This window comes from Ranitomeya imitator, chromosome 6 (genome assembly GCF_032444005.1).
Source record: "Ranitomeya imitator isolate aRanImi1 chromosome 6, aRanImi1.pri, whole genome shotgun sequence".
NCBI classification, from domain to species: domain Eukaryota; kingdom Metazoa; phylum Chordata; class Amphibia; order Anura; family Dendrobatidae; genus Ranitomeya; species Ranitomeya imitator.
This window is the reverse complement of record NC_091287.1, coordinates 576,515,169-576,534,280: the sequence shown is the minus strand read 5'-3', so window position 1 is coordinate 576,534,280 and position 19,112 is coordinate 576,515,169. Positions and strand designations below refer to the sequence as shown.

General features: G+C 48.9%; 1 protein-coding gene across 2 annotated transcripts in view; it reads right to left on the bottom strand.

The window, feature by feature from the left end:
• Window positions 1–19,112, bottom strand: part of LOC138643275 (microtubule-actin cross-linking factor 1, isoforms 6/7-like) — a 367,371-nt gene that overhangs the window by 90,940 nt on the left and 257,319 nt on the right. For both annotated transcript variants that reach the window (XM_069732207.1, XM_069732208.1), the window contains 3 exons: window positions 6,640–6,795; window positions 4,071–4,277; window positions 3,857–3,979 (listed from right to left, as the gene is read on the bottom strand). In XM_069732207.1, the coding sequence (XP_069588308.1) occupies window positions 3,857–3,979; window positions 4,071–4,277; window positions 6,640–6,795 (486 nt within the window). The remainder of the gene's footprint in view (window positions 1–3,856; window positions 3,980–4,070; window positions 4,278–6,639; window positions 6,796–19,112) is intronic.

Sequence of the window (19,112 nt, the reverse complement as noted above, 5' to 3'; positions counted from 1 at the left end):
ACACAGTGTAACGCGACTCCCGGTGTCAGTGACGACACAGTGTAACGCGACTCCCGGTGTCAGTGACATCTCAGTGTAACGCGACTCCCAGTGTCAGTGACGTCACAGTGCAACGCGACTCCCGGTGTCAGTGACATCACAGTGTAACGCGACTCCCGGTGTCAGTGACATCACAGTGTAACGCGACTCCCGGTGTCAGTGACATCACAGTGTAATGCGACTCCCGATGTCAGTGGCATCACAGTGTAACGCGACTCCCGGTGTCAGTGAGGACACAGTGTAACGTGACTCCCGGTGTCAGTGAGGACACAGTGTAACACGACTCCTGGTGTCAGTGGCATCACAGTGTAACGCGACTCCTGGTGTCAGTGACGTCACAGTGTAACGCGACTCCTGGTGTCAGTGGCATCACAGTGTAACGCGACTCCCGGTGTCAGTGAGGACACAGTGTAACGCAACTCCCGGTGTCAGTGACATCACAGTGTGACGCGACTCCTGGTGTCAGTGACATCTCAGTGTGACACGACTCCTGGTGTCATTGACATCTCAGTGTAACGCGACTCCCGGTGTCAGTGACGACACAGTGTAACGCGACTCCCGGTGTCAGTGACGTCACAGTGTAACGCAACTCCCGGTGACAGTGGCATCACAGTGTAACGCGACTCCCGGTGTCAGTGACGACACAGTGTAACGCGACTCCCGGTGTCAGTGATGACACAGTGTAACGCGACTCCCGGTGTCAGTGACGACACAGTGTAACGCGACTCCCGTGTCAGTGACATCACAGTGTAACGCGACTCCCGGTGTCGGTGACATCACAGTGTAACGCGACTCCCGGTGTGAGTGACGTCACAGTGTAACGCGACTCCCGGTGTAAGTGACATCACAGTGTAGCGCGACTCCCGGTGTCAGTGACATCACAGTGTAACGCGATTCCCGATGTCAGTGAGGACACAGTGTAACGTGACTGCTGGTGTCAGTGACATCACAGTGTAACGCGACTCCTGGTGTCAGTGACATCTCAGTGTAACGCGATTCCCGATGTCAGTGAGGACACAGTGTAACGTGACTCCTGGTGTCAGTGACATCACAGTGTAACGCGATTCCCGATGTCAGTGATGACACAGTGTGACGCGACTCCCGGTGTCAGTGACATCACAGTGTAACGCGACTCCCGGTGTCAGTGACATCACAGTGTAACGTGACTCCCGGTGTCAGTGACGACACAGTGTAACGCGACTCCCGGTGTCAGTGACATCACAGTGTAACGCGACTCCCGGTGTCGGTGACATCACAGTGTAACGCGACTCCCGGTGTGAGTGACGTCACAGTGTAACGCGACTCCTGGTGTCAGTGACAGCACAGTGTAACGCGACGCCGGTGTTAGTGACGTCACAGTGTAACGCGACTCCCGGTGTCAGTGACGTCACAGTGTAACACGACTTCCGGTGTCAGTGACGACACAGTGTAACGCGACTCCCGGTGTCAGTGACGACACAGTGTAACGCGACTCCCGGTGTAAGTGACATCACAGTGTAGCGCGACTCCCGGTGTCAGTGACATCACAGTGTAACGCGATTCCCGATGTCAGTGAGGACACAGTGTAACGTGACTCCTGGTGTCAGTGACATCACAGTGTAACGCGACTCCTGGTGTCAGTGACATCTCAGTGTAACGCGATTCCCGATGTCAGTGATGACACAGTGTAACGTGACTCCTGGTGTCAGTGACATCACAGTGTAACGCGACTCCCGGTGTCAGTGACATCTCAGTGTAACGCGACTCCCGGTGTCAGTGACATCTCAGTGTAACGCGACTCCAGGTGTCAGTGACGACACAGTGTAACGCGACTCCCGGTGTCAGTGACGTCACAGTGTAACGCAACTCCCGGTGTCAGTGGCATCACAGTGTAACGCGACTCCCGATGTCAGTGACGACACAGTGTAACGCAACTCCCGGTGTCAGTGATGACACAGTGTAACACGACTCCAGGTGTCAGTGACGTCACAGTGTAACGCGACTCCCGGTGTGAGTGAGGACACAGTGTAACGCGACTCCTGGTATCAGTGGCATCACAGAGTAACGCGATTCCCGGTGTCAGTGACGTCACAGTGTAACGCGACTCCCGGTGTCAGTGACGTCACAGTGTAACGCGACTCCCGGTGTGAGTGAGGACACAGTGTAACGCGACTCCCGGTGTGAGTGAGGACACAGTGTAACACGACTCCTGGTATCAGTGGCATCACAGAGTAACGCGATTCCCGGTGTCAGTGACGTCACAGTGTAACGCGACTCCCGGTGTCAGTGACGTCACAGTGTAACGCGACTCCCGGTGTGAGTGAGGACACAGTGTAACGCGACTCCTGGTATCAGTGGCATCACAGAGTAACGCGATTCCCGGTGTCAGTGAAGTCACAGTTTAACACGTCTCTCGGTGTCAGTGACGTCACAGTGTAACGCGACTCCCGGTGTGAGTGAGGACACAGTGTAACGCGACTCCTGGTATCAGTGGCATCACAGAGTAACGCGATTCCCGGTGTCAGTGACGTCACAGTGTAACGCGACTCCCGGTGTCAGTGACGTCACAGTGTAACGCGACTCCCGGTGTGAGTGAGGACACAGTGTAACGCGACTCCTGGTATCAGTGGCATCACAGAGTAACGCGATTCCCGGTGTCAGTGACGTCACAGTGTAACGCGACTCCTGGTATCAGTGACATCTCAGTGTAACGCGACTCCCGGTGTCAGTGACGACACAGTGTAACGCGACTCCCGGTGTCAGTGACATCACAGTGTAACGTGACTCCCGGTGTCAGTGACATCTCAGTGTAACGCGACTCCCGGTGTCAGTGACGACACAGTGTAACGCAACTCCCGGTGTCAGTGGCATCACAGTGTAACGCGACTCCCGATGTCAGTGACGACACAGTGTAATGCGACTCCCGGTGTCAGTGACGACACAGTGTAACGCGACTCCCGGTGTCAGTGATGACACAGTGTAACACGACTCCCGGTGTCAGTGACGTCACAGTGTAACGCGACTCCCGGTGTGAGTGAGGACACAGTGTAACGCGACTCCTGGTATCAGTGGCATCACAGAGTAACGCGATTCCCGGTGTCAGTGACGTCACAGTGTAACGCGACTCCCGGTGTCAGTGACATCACAGTGTAATGCGACTCCCGGTGTCGGTGACATCACAGTGTGACGCGACTCCCGGTGTGAGTGACGTCACAGTGTAACGCGACTCCTGGTGTCAGTGACATCACAGTGTAACGCGACGCCGGTGTCAGTGACGTCACAGTGTAACGCGATTCCCGGTGTCAGTGACGTCACAGTGTAACGTGACTCCCGGTAGTGTAACGCGACTCCCGGTGTCAGTGACGACACAGTGTAACGCGACTCCCGGTGTCAGTGACATCTCAGTGTAACGCGACTCCCAGTGTCAGTGACGTCACAGTGTAACGCGACTCCCGGTGTCAGTGACATCTCAGTGTAACGCGACTCCCGGTGTCAGTGACGACACAGTGTAACGCGACTCCCGGTGTCAGTGACATCTCAGTGTAACGCGACTCCCGGTGTCAGTGACGACACAGTGTAACGCGACTCCCGGTGTCAGTGACATCACAGTGTAGCGCGACTCCCGGTATCAGTGATATCACAGTGTAACGCGACGCCGGTGTTAGTGACATCACAGTGTAACGCGATTCCCGATGTCAGTGAGGACACAGTGTAACGTGACTCCTGGCGTCAGTGACATCACAGTGTAACGCGACTCCCGGTGTCAGTGACGACGCAGTGCAACATATAAAGTCAGTCAGTCGCGGTCTTGTGATGTCACTGTGTTCGCACGCTGTACCTTGTGCTGGCTCAGCTGTTGTTTTATATGCTCCTGGCTGACGCTGGTGTCAATCTGCTGAGATTCCAGGGTGTGATCCGCCTCTTCCAGCCATTCCAGAAGCTTCTGTCCAGACTCCCTGTACTGTGGGACAACATCATATCAGTCAGTCCCAGGAGGAGCGCCTCACGGCCACCAGGGGGCACTGCGCAGGATTCAGTATGGAGGTGCTCACCTGCTTGGCCTGTCTGCGGGCCCCGTCCAGCCTGCGGCCCCTCTCTGCAGCCCGCTCATGCACTTTGCCCAGTCTTTGGCGGGCGCTCTGCACCAGGCTCTGCGTCAGGTCACTCTCCTGCTTGCGGCTCACATCCTTCAATCGGGAACAGACCGACTCCAGATCGTAAAGCTTCAGGTCGTAAGTGCCAATCTCCTGCAGCAAACTCTATAAGACGGAAGGGAAGACGGTGCATGAGGGGCACGAGCAAAGCAGTGCGGCACATCTCCCCTCCGGTCATCCCAGAGCTGCGCTCACTATTCTGCTGCACATCTCCCCTCCGGTCATCCCAGAGCTGCGCTCACTATTCTGCTGCACATCTCCCCTCCGGTCATCCCAGAGCTGCGCTCACTATTCTGCTGCACATCTCCCCTCCGGTCATCCCAGAGCTGCGCTCACTATTCTGCTGCACATCTCCCCTCCGGTCATCCCAGAGCTGCGCTCACTATTCTGCTGCACATCTCCCCTCCGGTCATCCCAGAGCTGCGCTCACTATTCTGCTGCACGTCTACCCTCCGGTCATCCCAGAGCTGTGCTCACTATTCTGCTGCACATCTCCCCTCCGGTCATCCCAGAGCTGCGCTCACTATTCTGCTGCACATCTCCCCTCCGGTCATCCCAGAGCTGCGCTCACTATTCTGCTGCACATCTCCCCTCCGGTCATCCCAGAGCTGCGCTCACTATTCTGCTGCACGTCTACCCTCCGGTCATCCCAGAGCTGCGCTCACTATTCTGCTGCACATCTCCCCTCCGGTCATCCCAGAGCTGCGCTCACTATTCTGCTGCACATCTCCCCTCCGGTCATCCCAGAGCTGCGCTCACTATTCTGCTGCACGTCTCCCCTCCGGTCATCCCAGAGCTGCGCTCAGTATTCTGCTGCACATCTCCCCTCCGGTCATCCCAGAGCTGCGCTCACTATTCTGCTGCACATCTCCCCTCCGGTCATCCCAGAGCTGTACTCACTATTCTGCTGCACATTTCCCCTCCGGTCATCCCAGAGCTGAGCTCACTATTCTGCTGCACATTTCCCCTCCGGTCATCCCAGAGCTGCGCTCACTATTCTGCTGCACGTCTACCCTCCGGTCATCCCAGAGCTGAGCTCACTATTCTGCTGCACGTCTACCCTCCGGTCATCCAAGAGCTGTGCTCACTATTCTGCTGCACATCTCCCCTCCGGTCATCCCAGAGCTGTGCTCACTATTCTGCTGCACATCTCCCCTCCGGTCATCCCAGAGCTGCGCTCACTATTCTGCGGCACATCTCCCCTCCGGTCATCCCAGAGCTGTGCTCACTATTCTGCTGCACATCTCCACTCCGGTCATCCCAGAGCTGCGCTCACTATTCTGCTGCACATCTCCCCTCCGGTCATCCCAGAGCTGCGCTCACTATTCTGCTGCATGTCTACCCTCCGGTCATCCCAGAGCTGCGCTCACTATTCTGCTGCACATCTCCCCTCCGGTCATCCCAGAGCTGCTCTCACTATTCTGCTGCACATCTCCCCTCCGGTCATCCCAGAGCTGCGCTCACTATTCTGCTGCACGTTTACCCTCCGGTCATCCCAGAGCTGAGCTCACTATTCTGCTGCACGTCTACCCTCCGGTCATCCAAGAGCTGCGCTCACTATTCTGCTGCACATCTCCCCTCCGGTCATCCCAGAGCTGCGCTCACTATTCTGCTGCACGTCTCCCCTCCGGTCATCCCAGAGCTGCGCTCAGTATTCTGCTGCACATCTCCCCTCCGGTCATCCCAGAGCTGCGCTCACTATTCTGCTGCACATTTCCCCTCCGGTCATCCCAGAGCTGCGCTCACTATTCTGCTGCACATTTCCCCTCTGGTCATCCCAGAGCTGCGCTCACTATTCTGCTGCACATCTCCCCTCCGGTCATCCCAGAGCTGCGCTCACTATTCTGCTGCACATCTCCCCTCCGGTCATCCCAGAGCTGCGCTCACTATTCTGCTGCACATCTCCCCTCCGGTCATCCCAGAGCTGCGCTCACTATTCTGCTGCACGTCTCCCCTCCGGTCATCCCAGAGCTGCGCTCACTATTCTGCTGCACGTCTCCCCTCCGGTCATCCCAGAGCTGAGCTCACTATTCTGCTGCACGTCTACCCTCCGGTCATCCCAGAGCTGCGCTCACTATTCTGCTGTTACATTGTGTCTTATCCTCAAGTCACCTCCTGAGCTGTAGTCACTATTCTGCTGTTACATCGTGTCTTATCCTCCAGTCACCTCCAGAGCTGTAGTTACTATTCTGCTGTTACATTGTGTCTTATCCTCCAGTCACCTCCAGAGCTGTAGTCACTATTTTGCTGTTACATCGTGTCTTATCCTCCAGTCACCTCCAGAGCTGTAGTCACTATTCTGCTGTTACATTGTGTCTTATCCTCCAGTCACCCCTAGAACTGCATTTAAAAATCTACAGTGATATCATGTCTCTGCTGATTAATGTCCTAATCACGTCTCTCGCCAGTCAGCTGGATTGTGGGGCACCCGTCATCTACTTTGAGCCCTCTGAGTTGTATGTTGCACCTTGTGTTCCTGGATCTGGTTGGTGACAGTCTCCATTATGATGCTCGGGGGTCCGGCAGTGTTAAGACGTCCCTCCACCTGTCCAATCCACTGTGACACTTCCTGCATGGTGCAGTGGAATTCTGTGATCTCAGCCAGGCCCTCAGAAAGGCAGACCTGAGGCACAGATACAATGCCAGGGTCAGTGTCAACACTCAGGGGCGAAGAGCACGCAAGGGTCAGCACCAACACTCGGGGTCGAACAGCACGCCAGGGTCAGCGATAATACTCGGGGGTGAGCAGCACACTAGGGTCAGCGCCAATACTGGGGGGCAGACAGTATGCCAGGTTCTTAGCCAACATTCGGTGGTGAGCAGCACTCCAGGGTCAGCGCCAACACTCGGGAGCGAGCAACACGCTAGGGTCAGTGCTAACACTTGGGAGCGAGCAGCACGCCAGGGTCAGCGATAATACTCGGGGGCGAGCAGCACTCTAGGGTCAGCGCCAACATTCGGGAGCGAGCAGCACGCCAGGGTCAGCGATAATACTCGGGGGTGAGCAGCACACTAGGGTCAGCGCCAACACTCAGGAGCGAGCAGCACGCTAGGGTCAGCGCTAACACTCGGGAGCGAGCAGCACGCCAGGGTCAGCGCCAACACTTGGGAGCGAGCAGCACGCCAGGGTCAGTGCCAACATTCGGGAGCGAGCAGCACGCCAGGGTCAGCGCCAACACTTGGGAGCGAGCAGCACGCCAGGGTCAGCGATAATACTCGGGGGCGAGCAACACGCTAGGGTCAGTGCTAACACTTGGGAGCGAGCAGCACGCCAGGGTCAGCGATAATACTCGGGGGTGAGCAGCACACTAGGGTCAGCGCCAACACTCAGGAGCGAGCAGCACGCTAGGGTCAGCGCTAACACTCGGGAGCGAGCAGCACGCCAGGGTCAGCGCCAACACTCGGGAGCGAGCAGCACGCCAGGGTCAGCGCCAACACTTGGGAGCGAGCAGCACGCCAGGGTCAGTGCCAACATTCGGGAGCGAGCAGCACGCCAGGGTCAGCGCCAACACTTGGGAGCGAGCAGCACGCCAGGGTCAGCGATAATACTCGGGGGCGAGCAACACGCTAGGGTCAGTGCTAACACTTGGGAGCGAGCAGCACGCCAGGGTCAGCGATAATACTCGGGGGTGAGCAGCACACTAGGGTCAGCGCCAACACTCAGGAGCGAGCAGCACGCTAGGGTCAGCGCTAACACTCGGGAGCGAGCAGCACGCCAGGGTCAGCGCCAACACTTGGGAGCGAGCAGCACGCCAGGGTCAGTGCCAACATTCGGGAGCGAGCAGCACGCCAGGGTCAGTGCCAACACTCGGGAGTGAGCAGCACGCCAGGGTCAGCGCCAACACTCGGGAGCGAGCAGCACGCCAGGGTCAGCGCCAACACTTGGGAGCGAGAAGCACGCCAGGGTCAGTGCCAACACTCGGGAGCGAGCAGCACGCCAGGGTCAGCGCCAACACTCGGGGGTGAGCAGCACGCCAGGGTCAGCGACAGCACTCAGGGCGAGCAACACCCCAGGGTCAGCGCCAACACTCGGGGCGGACAGCACGCAAGAGTCAGCGCCAACATTTGGGGGCAGACAGCACGCCAGGGTCAGCGTGAACATTCGGGGGTGAGCAGCACACCAGGGTCAGTGCCAGCACTCAGGGGTGAGAAGTACACTAGGGTCAGTGTCAACTGTCAGGAATATGATGTATTTGATTCTCTATTATCACACACACTGAGCTCTGCTACATCCATTAGGTCTGGGTACAAACACACACTGTGCGATTTTGACCCCCTTTCCTCCAAGCTCCTTCTCCCTGCTGATAATACAGCTGTAACTGAACCTCCAGTGCGTGACTCTGTTCCCCCTCCCTCAAGAATGTGGGGTGTCACGGATCCCAGGGAGGATAACTTTATTATCCCACCCGCTCACACCAATTTGTCATGAATCGGAGTTGTTTGGTTGCCCCTGGTTCCTTCTGAAGGGGATTTATCTATATCGCGCTTCCCAGTTCTGGTTTGGAACTTGCAGCTCTCTGGCGCCCCCTTACCCTCAGGTCAGACAGGGCACTGCACCTAGGATAATTAGTCACCAGAAAGGCTGCCTTACTTTGTACTGTCTAATGGGCACACTGCAGCGAGGGCGATATAACTACTCCCACTCAGGCGGGAACAATAATTATCAACGCCACCGTCGCTTCAAAGCCTCCCAAATGCACAGGACAAATCCGCTGCCACCAGCTCCGATTTCTTAATTAATAACGGGTCCGTAGCCAATCCAGATTAGTAGCGTAATTCACTTCGGAGGACGTGACAGTACATTATAGAGCAAGGAAAACAAGACTGGTGATTTTATATATTTTACTCCAAAAAGGTAGGCAGTATTTACAGAAGTATAAAAAGATATTATAAAAGTAGACAAGTATCGTATGTACAGTACAATTACAAATAAAATGGGATTAAAGTTGAAATACACTTACAGTTCGCTATTTCATTTCATCTCATGGCAGACCATTTGCTGTGGGGGATGGGCATACATCTAGATGCATTACAGATCTGTCTCACAGCTAGACCCAGGACAAAAGACTAGTGAAGACTGATGCCTCACTCTATTATCTCCCTGCCCAAAACCAAGGCACTCTCCCTGTGGTGACCTCACTCAGAGGCTGAATACTCCCCTTTCTTAGAGTTCTGACAAGCCATTTGTATACATAACTCGCTGTATGAACATCATAGAAGAACGACACAATGCTCAACACGTCAGGGGGGTTCTTTTAAGTGTAAAAACGGCGTAGCTATATGACCCGCTAACGGAGATATCCGTTCGTTGCATTTCGTGAGTTTAGATCCTAGCGATTTCAGTGAGTTATAGATCGCTCAGTGGACATTCGGAATATGTAACCCTTATCTCTCTATCCCTGATCGGTGCCATTATACATCACTTTTCAAGAACAAAAGAGTCCCATGCGGTTGAAAGTTGCTGTACCAGTTATCGCTGTATCAGGCAGGAGGGGGGATGAGGGGTTTAGACAGGAGACTGGATTTCTCAGCACAAAGCCATAAAAATTCCTCAGTATGTTGCTGGCACGCTGGTCTCACATTACAGCTCCATAGCAGGGGGAAAGAGGAAGAGTGGTTTAGCATTCCAGCCTTGTGCTGGCAGGCAGAGGAATCTGCAGCTGAGAACTCTGTATGTGTAACTGAGGTAATCAGAACTTCTTCCTATTTCCTGACACGGGGGTTAGCAGAAAACCCTTTCTTTGTTTCCAGCTGTCAAGAAATATGAAGAATTTCTTATTATTTTAATTACACATACAGGGCTCTCAGCTGCAGTTTCCTCTGCCTGCATGTGCCTGTGTGCGATTTCACTCCCCCCTCCCTCTCCCCCGCTGTACAACTGTAATGTGAGACCAGTGTGCCAGCAGCCCTCACTGAGGAGTTTTATAACCTTAACCCCTTTACCCCCAAGGGTGGTTTGCACGTTAATGACCGGGCCAATTTTTACAATTATGACCACTGGTTTTAACTCTGGAACGCTTCAACGGATCTTGAAAAAACGTAAATTTGGCAAAAATTTTGAAAATTTCGCAATTTTCCTATGTTGAATTTTTATGCCCTTAAATCACAGAGATATGTCACACAAAATACTTAATAAGTAACATTTCCCACATTTCTACTTTACATCAGCACAATTTTGGAACCAAATTTTTTTTGTCAGGGAGTTATAAGGGTTAAAAGTTGACCAGCAATTTCTCATTTTTACAACACCATTTTTTTTTAGGGACATTTGAAGTCACTTTGAGGGGTCTATATGATAGAAAATACCCAAGTGTGACACCATTCTAAAAACTGCACCCCTCAAGGTGCTCAAAACCACATTCAAGAAGTTTATTAACCCTTCAGGTGTTTCACAGGAATTTTTGGAATGTTTAAAAAAAATGAACATTTAACTTTTTTTCACAAAAAATTTTTTGAGCTCCAATTTGTTCTATTTTACCAAGGGTAACAGAAGAAACTGGACCCCAAAAGATGTTGTAAAATTTGTCCTGAGTACGCCGATACCCCACATATGGGGGTAAACCACTGTTTGGGCGCATGGCAGAGCTCGGAAGGGAAGGAGCGCCATTTGACTTTTCAATGCAAAATTGACTGGAATTGAGATAGGACGCCATGTTGCGTTTGGAGAGCCCCTGATGTGCCTAAACATTGAAACCCCCCACAAGTGACACCATTTTGGAAAGGAGACACCCTAAGGAACTTATCTAGATGTGTTGTGAAAACTTTGAACCTCCAAGTGTTTCACTACAGTTTATAATGCAGAGCCGTGAAAATAAAAATTATTTTTTTTCCACAAAAATTATTTTTTAGCCCCCAGTTTTGTATTTTCCCATGGGTAATAGGAGAAATTGGACCCCAAAAGTTGTTGTCCTATTTGTCCTGAGTACGCTGATACCCCATATGTTGGGGTAAACTCCTGTTTGGGCACACGGGAGAGCTCGGAAGGGAAGGAGCACTGTTTTACTTTTTCAACGCAGAATTGTCTGGAATTGAGATCGGACGCCATGTCTCGTTTTTGAGAGCCCCTGATGTGCCTAAACAGTGGAAACCCCCCAATTCAAACAGAAACCCTAATCCCAACCATAACCCTAACCCTAATCTCAACTCTAATCGCAACTGTAAATGTAATCCAAACCCTAACTTTAGCCCCAACCCTAACCCCAACCCTAACCTTAGCACCAACCCTAAGCCTAACTTTAGCCCCAACCCTAACCCTAGCCCTAATGGGAAAATGGAAATAAATACATTTTCTTAAATTTTATTATTTTTCCCTAACTAAAGGGGTGATGAAGGGGGGTTTGATTTACTTTTATAGCGGGTTTTTTTAGCGGATTTTTATGATTGGCAGCCGTCACACACTGAAAGACGCTTTTTATTGCAAAAAATAGTTTTTGCATCTCCACATTTTGAGAGCTATAATTTTTCCATATTTTGGTCCACAGAGTCATGTGAGGTCTTGTTTTTTGCGGGACGAGTTGTCGTTTTTATTGGTAACATTTTTGGGCACGTGACATTTTTTGATCACTTTTTATTCAGATTTTTGTGAGGCAGAATGACCGAAAACCAGCTATTCATGAATTTCTTTTGGGGGGGGGTTTATACTGTTCCGCGTTTGGTAAAATTGATAAAGCAGTTTTATTCTTCGGGTCAGTACGATTACAGCGATACCTCATTTATATCTTTTTTATGTTTTGGTGCTTTTATACGATAAAAACTATTTTATAAAAAAAAATATTATTTTTCGCTTTATTCTGGGGACTATAACTTTTTTATTTTTTTTGCTGATGATGCTGTATGGCGGCTCGTTTTTTGCGGGACAAGATGACGTTTCCAGCCGTACCATGGTTATTTATATCCGTCTTTTTGATCGCATGTTATTCCACTTTTTGTTTGGCGGTATGATATTAAAGCGTCATTTTTTGCCTCGATTTTTTTTTTTTTTACGATATCCACTGAAGGAGTTAACTAGTGGGACAGTTTTATAGGTCGGGTCGCTACAGACGCGGCGATACTAAATATGTGTACTTTTATTGTGTTTTTTAATTTAGATAAAGAAATGTATTTATTGGAACAATATACCGTATATATATATATATATATATATATATATATATATATATATATATATATATACACATATATATTTTTTTTTCATTATTTAGGATTTTTTTTTTTTTACAAATGTAAATATTTTTTTTTTTTACATTGTCCCGGGGGGACATCACATTATAGTGACAGATCGCACAGGCACTGCAGGGAGGCTTCCTGGCGCCTGCTCTGAGCAGGCGCATAAAAGCCACCTCCCTGCAGGACCCGGAAGGCCCCACGCGGCCATTTTGGATCCGGGCCTTCAGGGAGATGGAGGTAGGAGACCATCTGAGCAACGCGATCAAATCGCGTTGCTCCGAGGGTCTCAGGGAAGCACGCAGGGAGCCCCCTCCATGTGCGATGCTTCCCTGTGCTGCCGAAAAGCTGCGATCATCTTTGATCGCAGTATTCCGGGGGTTAATGTGCCAGGAGCGGTCACATAGTGCCGGATGTCAGCTGCGATATTCAGCTGACACCCGGCCCCGATAGACCACGCTCCCCCCTTGAGCACGGCTGATCAGTGATAACGTACTATCCCGTCGGTGGTCAAACCACCTCGACTGGATAGTACGTCAGATGTCAGAAAGGGGTTAAACTGAAAGTACAAGTAGAAGCACATGGAAAAACCAAGGTTTCTTTGTCCTTGCTAATGTAGAGAGTACAAAGGAGGGCAACAAAATTAATAAAGGGGATGGGAGAACTACAATACCCAGATAGATTAGCGAAATTAGGATTATTTAGTCTAGAAAAAAGACGACTGAGGGGCGATCTAATAACCATGTATAAGTATATAAGGGGACAATACAAATATCTCGCTGAGGATCTGTTTATACCAAGGAAGGTGACGGGCACAAGGGGGCATTCTTTGCGTCTGGAGGAGAGAAGGTTTTTCCACCAACATAGAAGAGGATTCTTTACTGTTAGGGCAGTGAGAATCTGGAATTGATTGCCTGAGGAGGTGGTGATGGCGAACTCAGTCGAGGGGTTCAAGAGAGGCCTGGATGTCTTCCTGGAGCAGAACAATATTGTATCATACAATTATTAGGTTCTGTAGAAGGACGTAGATCTGGGGATTTATTATGATGGAATATAGGCTGAACTGGATGGACAAATGGCTTTTTTCGGCCTTACTAACTATGTTACTATGTTACTATGTAAATATCATAGCAATGATTAATGATAGAAGTGAGACAAATACATTTTTGACATGTGCCTTGGTAGAACTACCAGCCAGTGCGTTTTCTAGGTTCCAGAACCAACACAAATGGGAAACGGATTACTACTTAACCGGCTCATCCAGCTACCCCATTTTTATACTTAAATGAACCTCCATGTGTAACGGGGTCTGCTGTGCTGTAGTACCTCTTTCAGCACCCCCCGTGTTTCAGGAGGTCCACTCTGCTTTTGCTGGAGTCTGAATGAAGGACGCTGGCTGGAATTCCTTGATTACGTGAGAGCATATAAAAGCTGACTGCTACTCCACGTATTTCCAGTCTAAAAGAACCCACTTTATTCACAGCACACAGAATATATAACACAGATACAGAGGGCAGGCCAATAGAAAAAGCAGGCCAGACATACATTACAATAGCCGCAGGGGGCCTGAGCCTGCTGGTATTTACTGTGGGAATACTGTGGGGAGGACAAAAGGGGAATATCTTGTCCCCTCTGACCAGGGGCGCAGCCTGTGGACTGATGCATTTCACATGGAACCTATTATACATAATATATACTGCATAACATATTCTTGGTGCTGGGGGTTCTGTAACACCCATGTCACGCTGAGCATAATAACATGGGTGTCATCTTTCTACGAGGTTCATACGCCGAGATATGTGGGATGATGTTTTTCATATAAACAAGAAAGAGGAGTGCATTCCATAGCTCTGCCCACACCACAAGGTCATCCGGGGGGGGGGGGGGAAGACCCTTACTTTTGGGCAAAGGTATAAAACTCAGAGGCCCAGACAATGGGGGTCTTTTGCTGGGGGATTCAGCTACGACAGGGTGTGCAATCTGACCTGAAGATTTTGGGGAGGGGCCCCTTCCCCGCCACCATATCGCATGCCATTGAATGATATGAAAGAACTGTAAGTTGATTTTCACCTTTCATCCCTGTTATTTTTGTAATTGTCTGTACATACGATACTTGTCTTCTTTTATAATATCTTTTTACCCTTTTTGTAAACACTGCCTACCTTTTGGAGTAAAATATATAAAATTATTAGCTTTGTTTCTCCTTGCTCTATAATGTACTGTCACGTCCTCTGAAGTAAAATTACGCTACTAGTTGGGTTGGCTAAAAGCTCTCCGACACAAAAAGTGGACTTAGAAATCCTCCAAAAAATTTAAAAAAGTCACAGAGGAAAAAAGCTGAGATGTTTAACTGCTGAAGCCTCCAACCAAATGCACTAGCAGGGTGCAGCGGACCCGATTAATGATGGCAAACACACAGCTGCAAAAAATACAGATGAAACAGTCACTTTCAATCCAGTGTTGGCTGTTTGGTATTAGTGCACAAAAAGATAAGAGATAATAGTCTGTATGTGGTATTATTCACACCGGCAACGCAGAGCATCTGGTTTACAACCTATTAGTAACGAACATACAGGCGGGCTGCCCAGTGCTACAAAATGCATGCTGTGCGAACAGAGGCCAACAGTTTACAGAGCCATCTTGGTCCGACTACACCCTGCAACAGCCAACACTGGATTGAAATTGGTTGTTTCATCTGTATTTTTTGCACCTGTGTGTTTGCCATCATTAATCGGGTCCGCTGCACCCTGCGTGTGCATTTGGTTGGAGGCTTCAGCAGGTAAACATCTCTGCTTTTTTCTCTGTGACTTTTTTTAGTTGGGTTGGCTCCTGACCCATTATTGATTTAGAGATAGGAGCTGGTGGCAGCGGATTTGTCCTGCACCTTTGGGGAAACTGGCAGCGACGGACAGCGTTGATAATTATTGTTCCCGCCTGAGTGGGAGTAGTTATATCGCCCTCGCTGCAAGTGTGACCAATAGCCAGTACATAGTAAGGCAGCCTTTCTGGTGACTAATTACCCTAGGTGCAGTACCCTGTCTGACCTGAGGGTAAAAGGGGAACCAGAGAGCTGCAAGTTCCAAGCCGGAATTGGAAAGTGGGATATAGATAAATCCCCTTCAGAAAAGAACCGGGGCCAACCAAGCGCCCCCAGTTCATGACATATTGGTGTCAGCGGTGGGGATGATAACGTTATCCCTCTGTGATTCATGGCATATTGGTGGCAGTAGTGGGTTGATAAAAATATCCTCCCTGGGATTCGTGACACCAGCCATGTGCGTTCTGTTGTGTATGAGCGTTATTCAAGAGGGAATAATTCGACCCCAGGTAGTGAGATGGATGTGAAAGTTACATATTTGGGGTGTGCCAGGGTAGAGCGACACGCACATATCTAAGCTCAGCGCCTAGCACAAACAGAGCATCGGATTACTACTTAAGCGGGTGTCACGATAATGCCAAAAATGTTCTATTGTGAGTTTAGTTTCAGAAGGACATGGCTTTCTACACACACACAATGTAGCTGCGACCCCCTTTCTCCCTCCCCCCCCCTCTGCATTCCTCCATCCAATGGCAAAGCCTAGAGCAGCAACACTGGGTAACTTGAACCTAGTGTGTGAGCAGGGTGTGGCTTAAAACTGCAGGTGACCAATGCTGTAAAGCCACTCGTGGTCCCTCCCCTCTCACTCAGGAATGCCTTTGTTTGAGACTTTGGAAAAATGTAAATAACTATCAGATTAGTACATATCATTAACCAGCCCCTTTAGTGATGTCACAAGCTCAGAGGTATAGGTTACTGCACTTAGCCGGCTTTCATTCTTGCTTGGGACCTTAATGCATGAAGACTCTTTGTCATGCATTGTGATGTCTGGTTCCTAGCCCGCAATGATGTAAGTAAAATGTGAGTGTAATCTTCTATTTTAATCCTTATTTTATGTGTAGTTGCAATGTACATATGATCATCTCCTTTCTAATATCGTTTTATACTTTGTAAACACTGCCTAATTTTTCAGGGAGTAAAATATTTAATTTCTAGCTTGTCTCTTCTGCTCTATACGACTGTGCGTCCTCTGAAATTAATTGCGCTACTGATTTGGGTTGGCTCCAGACCCGTTAATCGGAGCAGGTGGCAGCATACTTTGTTCTGTGTGATTGAAAATCTTTGCAGCGATGGCGGCATTGATAATTATTGTTCCCGCCTGTGTGGGAGTAACATAGTAACATAGTAACATAGTTAGTAAGGCCGAAAAAAGACATTTGTCCATCCAGTTCAGCCTATATTCCGTCATAATAAATCCCCAGATCTACGTCCTTTTACAGAACCTAATAATTGTATGATACAATATTGTTCTGCTCCAGGAAGACATCCAGGCCTCTCTTGAACCCCTCGACTGAGTTCGCCATCACCACCTCCTCAGGCAAGCAATTCCAGATTCTCACTGCCCTAACAGTAAAGAATCCTCTTCTATGTTGGTGGAAAAACCTTCTCTCCTCCAGACGCAAAGAATGCCCCCTTGTGCCCGTCACCTTCCTTGGTATAAACAGATCCTCAGCGAGATATTTGTATTGTCCCCTTATATACTTATACATGGTTATTAGATCGCCCCTCAGTCGTCTTTTTTCTAGACTAAATAATCCTAATTTTGCTAATCTATCTGGGTATTGTAGTTCTCCCATCCCCTTTATTAATTTTGTTGCCCTCCTTTGTACTCTCTCTAGTTCCATTATATCCTTCCTGAGCACCGGTGCCCAAAACTGGACACAGTACTCCATGTGCGGTCTAACTAGGGATTTGTACAGAGGCAGTATAATGCTCTCATCATGTGTATCCAGACCTCTTTTAATGCACCCCATGATCCTGTTTGCCTTGGCAGCTGCTGCCTGGCACTGGCTGCTCCAGGTAAGTTTATCATTAACTAGGATCCCCAAGTCCTTCTCCCTGTCAGATTTACCCAGTGGTTTCCCGTTCAGTGTGTAATGGTGATATTGATTCCCTCTTCCCATGTGTATAACCTTACATTTATCATTGTTAAACCTCATCTGCCACCTTTCAGCCCAAGTTTCCAACTTATCCAGATCCATCTGTAGCAGAATACTATCTTCTCTTGTATTAACTGCTTTACATAGTTTTGTATCATCTGCAAATATCGATATTTTACTGTGTAAACCTTCTACCAGATCATTAATGAATATGTTGAAGAGAACAGGTCCCAATACTGACCCCTGCGGTACCCCACTGGTCACAGCGACCCAGTTAGAGACTATACCATTTATAACCACCCTCTGCTTTCTATCACTAAGCCAGTTACTAACCCATTTACACACATTTTCCCCCAGACCAAGCATTCTCATTTTGTGTACCAACCTCTTGTGCGGCACGGTATCAAACGCTTTGGAAAAATCGAGATATACCACGTCCAATGACTCACCGTGGTCCAGCCTATAGCTTACCTCTTCATAAAAACTGATTAGATTGGTTTGACAGGAGCGATTTCTCATAAACCCATGCTGATATGGAGTTAAACAGTTATTCTCATTGAGATAATCCAGAATAACATCCCTCAGAAACCCTTCAAATATTTTACAAACAATAGAGGTTAGACTTACTGGCCTATAATTTCCAGGTTCACTTTTAGAGCCCTTTTTGAATATTGGCACCACATTTGCTATGCGCCAGTCCTGCGGAACAGACCCTGTCGCTATAGAGTCACTAAAAATAAGAAATAATGGTTTATCTATTACATTACTTAGTTCTCTTAGTACTCGTGGGTGTATGCCATCCGGACCCGGAGATTTATGTATTTTAATCTTATTTAGCCGGTTTCGCACCTCTTCTTGGGTTAGATTGGTGACCCTTAATATAGGGTTTTCATTGTTTCTTGGGATTTCACCTAGCATTTCATTTTCCACCGTGAATACCGTGGAGAAGAAGGTGTTTAATATGTTAGCTTTTTCCTCGTCATCTACAACCATTCTTTCCTCACTATTTTTTAAGGGGCCTACATTTTCAGTTTTTATTCTTTTACTATTGATATAGTTGAAGAACAGTTTGGGATTAGTTTTACTCTCCTTAGCAATGTGCTTCTCTGTTTCCTTTTTGGCAGCTTTAATTAGTTTTTTAGATAAAGTATTTTTCTCCCTATAGTTTTTTAGAGCTTCAATGGTGCCATCCTGCTTTAGTAGCGCAAATGCTTTCTTTTTACTGTTAATTGCCTGTCTTACTTCTTTGTTTAGCCACATTGGGTTTTTCCTATTTCTAGTCCTTTTATTCCCACAAGGTATAAACCGCTTACACTGCCTATTTAGGATGTTCTTAAACATTTCCCATTTATTATCTGTATTCTCATTTCTGAGGATATTGTCCCAGTCTACCAGATTAAGGGCATCTCTAAGCTGTTCAAACTTTGCCTTCCTAAAGTTCAATGTTTTTGTGACTCCCTGACAAGTCCCCCTAGTGAAAGACAGGTGAAACTGCACAATATTGTGGTCGCTATTTCCTAAATGCCCAACCACCTGCAGATTTGTTATTCTGTCAGGTCTATTAGATAGTATTAGGTCTAAAAGTGCTGCTCCTCTGGTTGGATTCTGCACCAATTGTGAAAGATAATTTTTCTTGGTTATTAGCAGAAACCTGTTGCCTTTATGGGTTTCACAGGTTTCTGTTTCCCAGTTAATATCCGGGTAGTTAAAGTCCCCCATAACCAGGACCTCATTATGGGTTGCAGCTTCATCTATCTGCTTTAGAAGTAGACTTTCCATGCTTTCTGTTATATTTGGGGG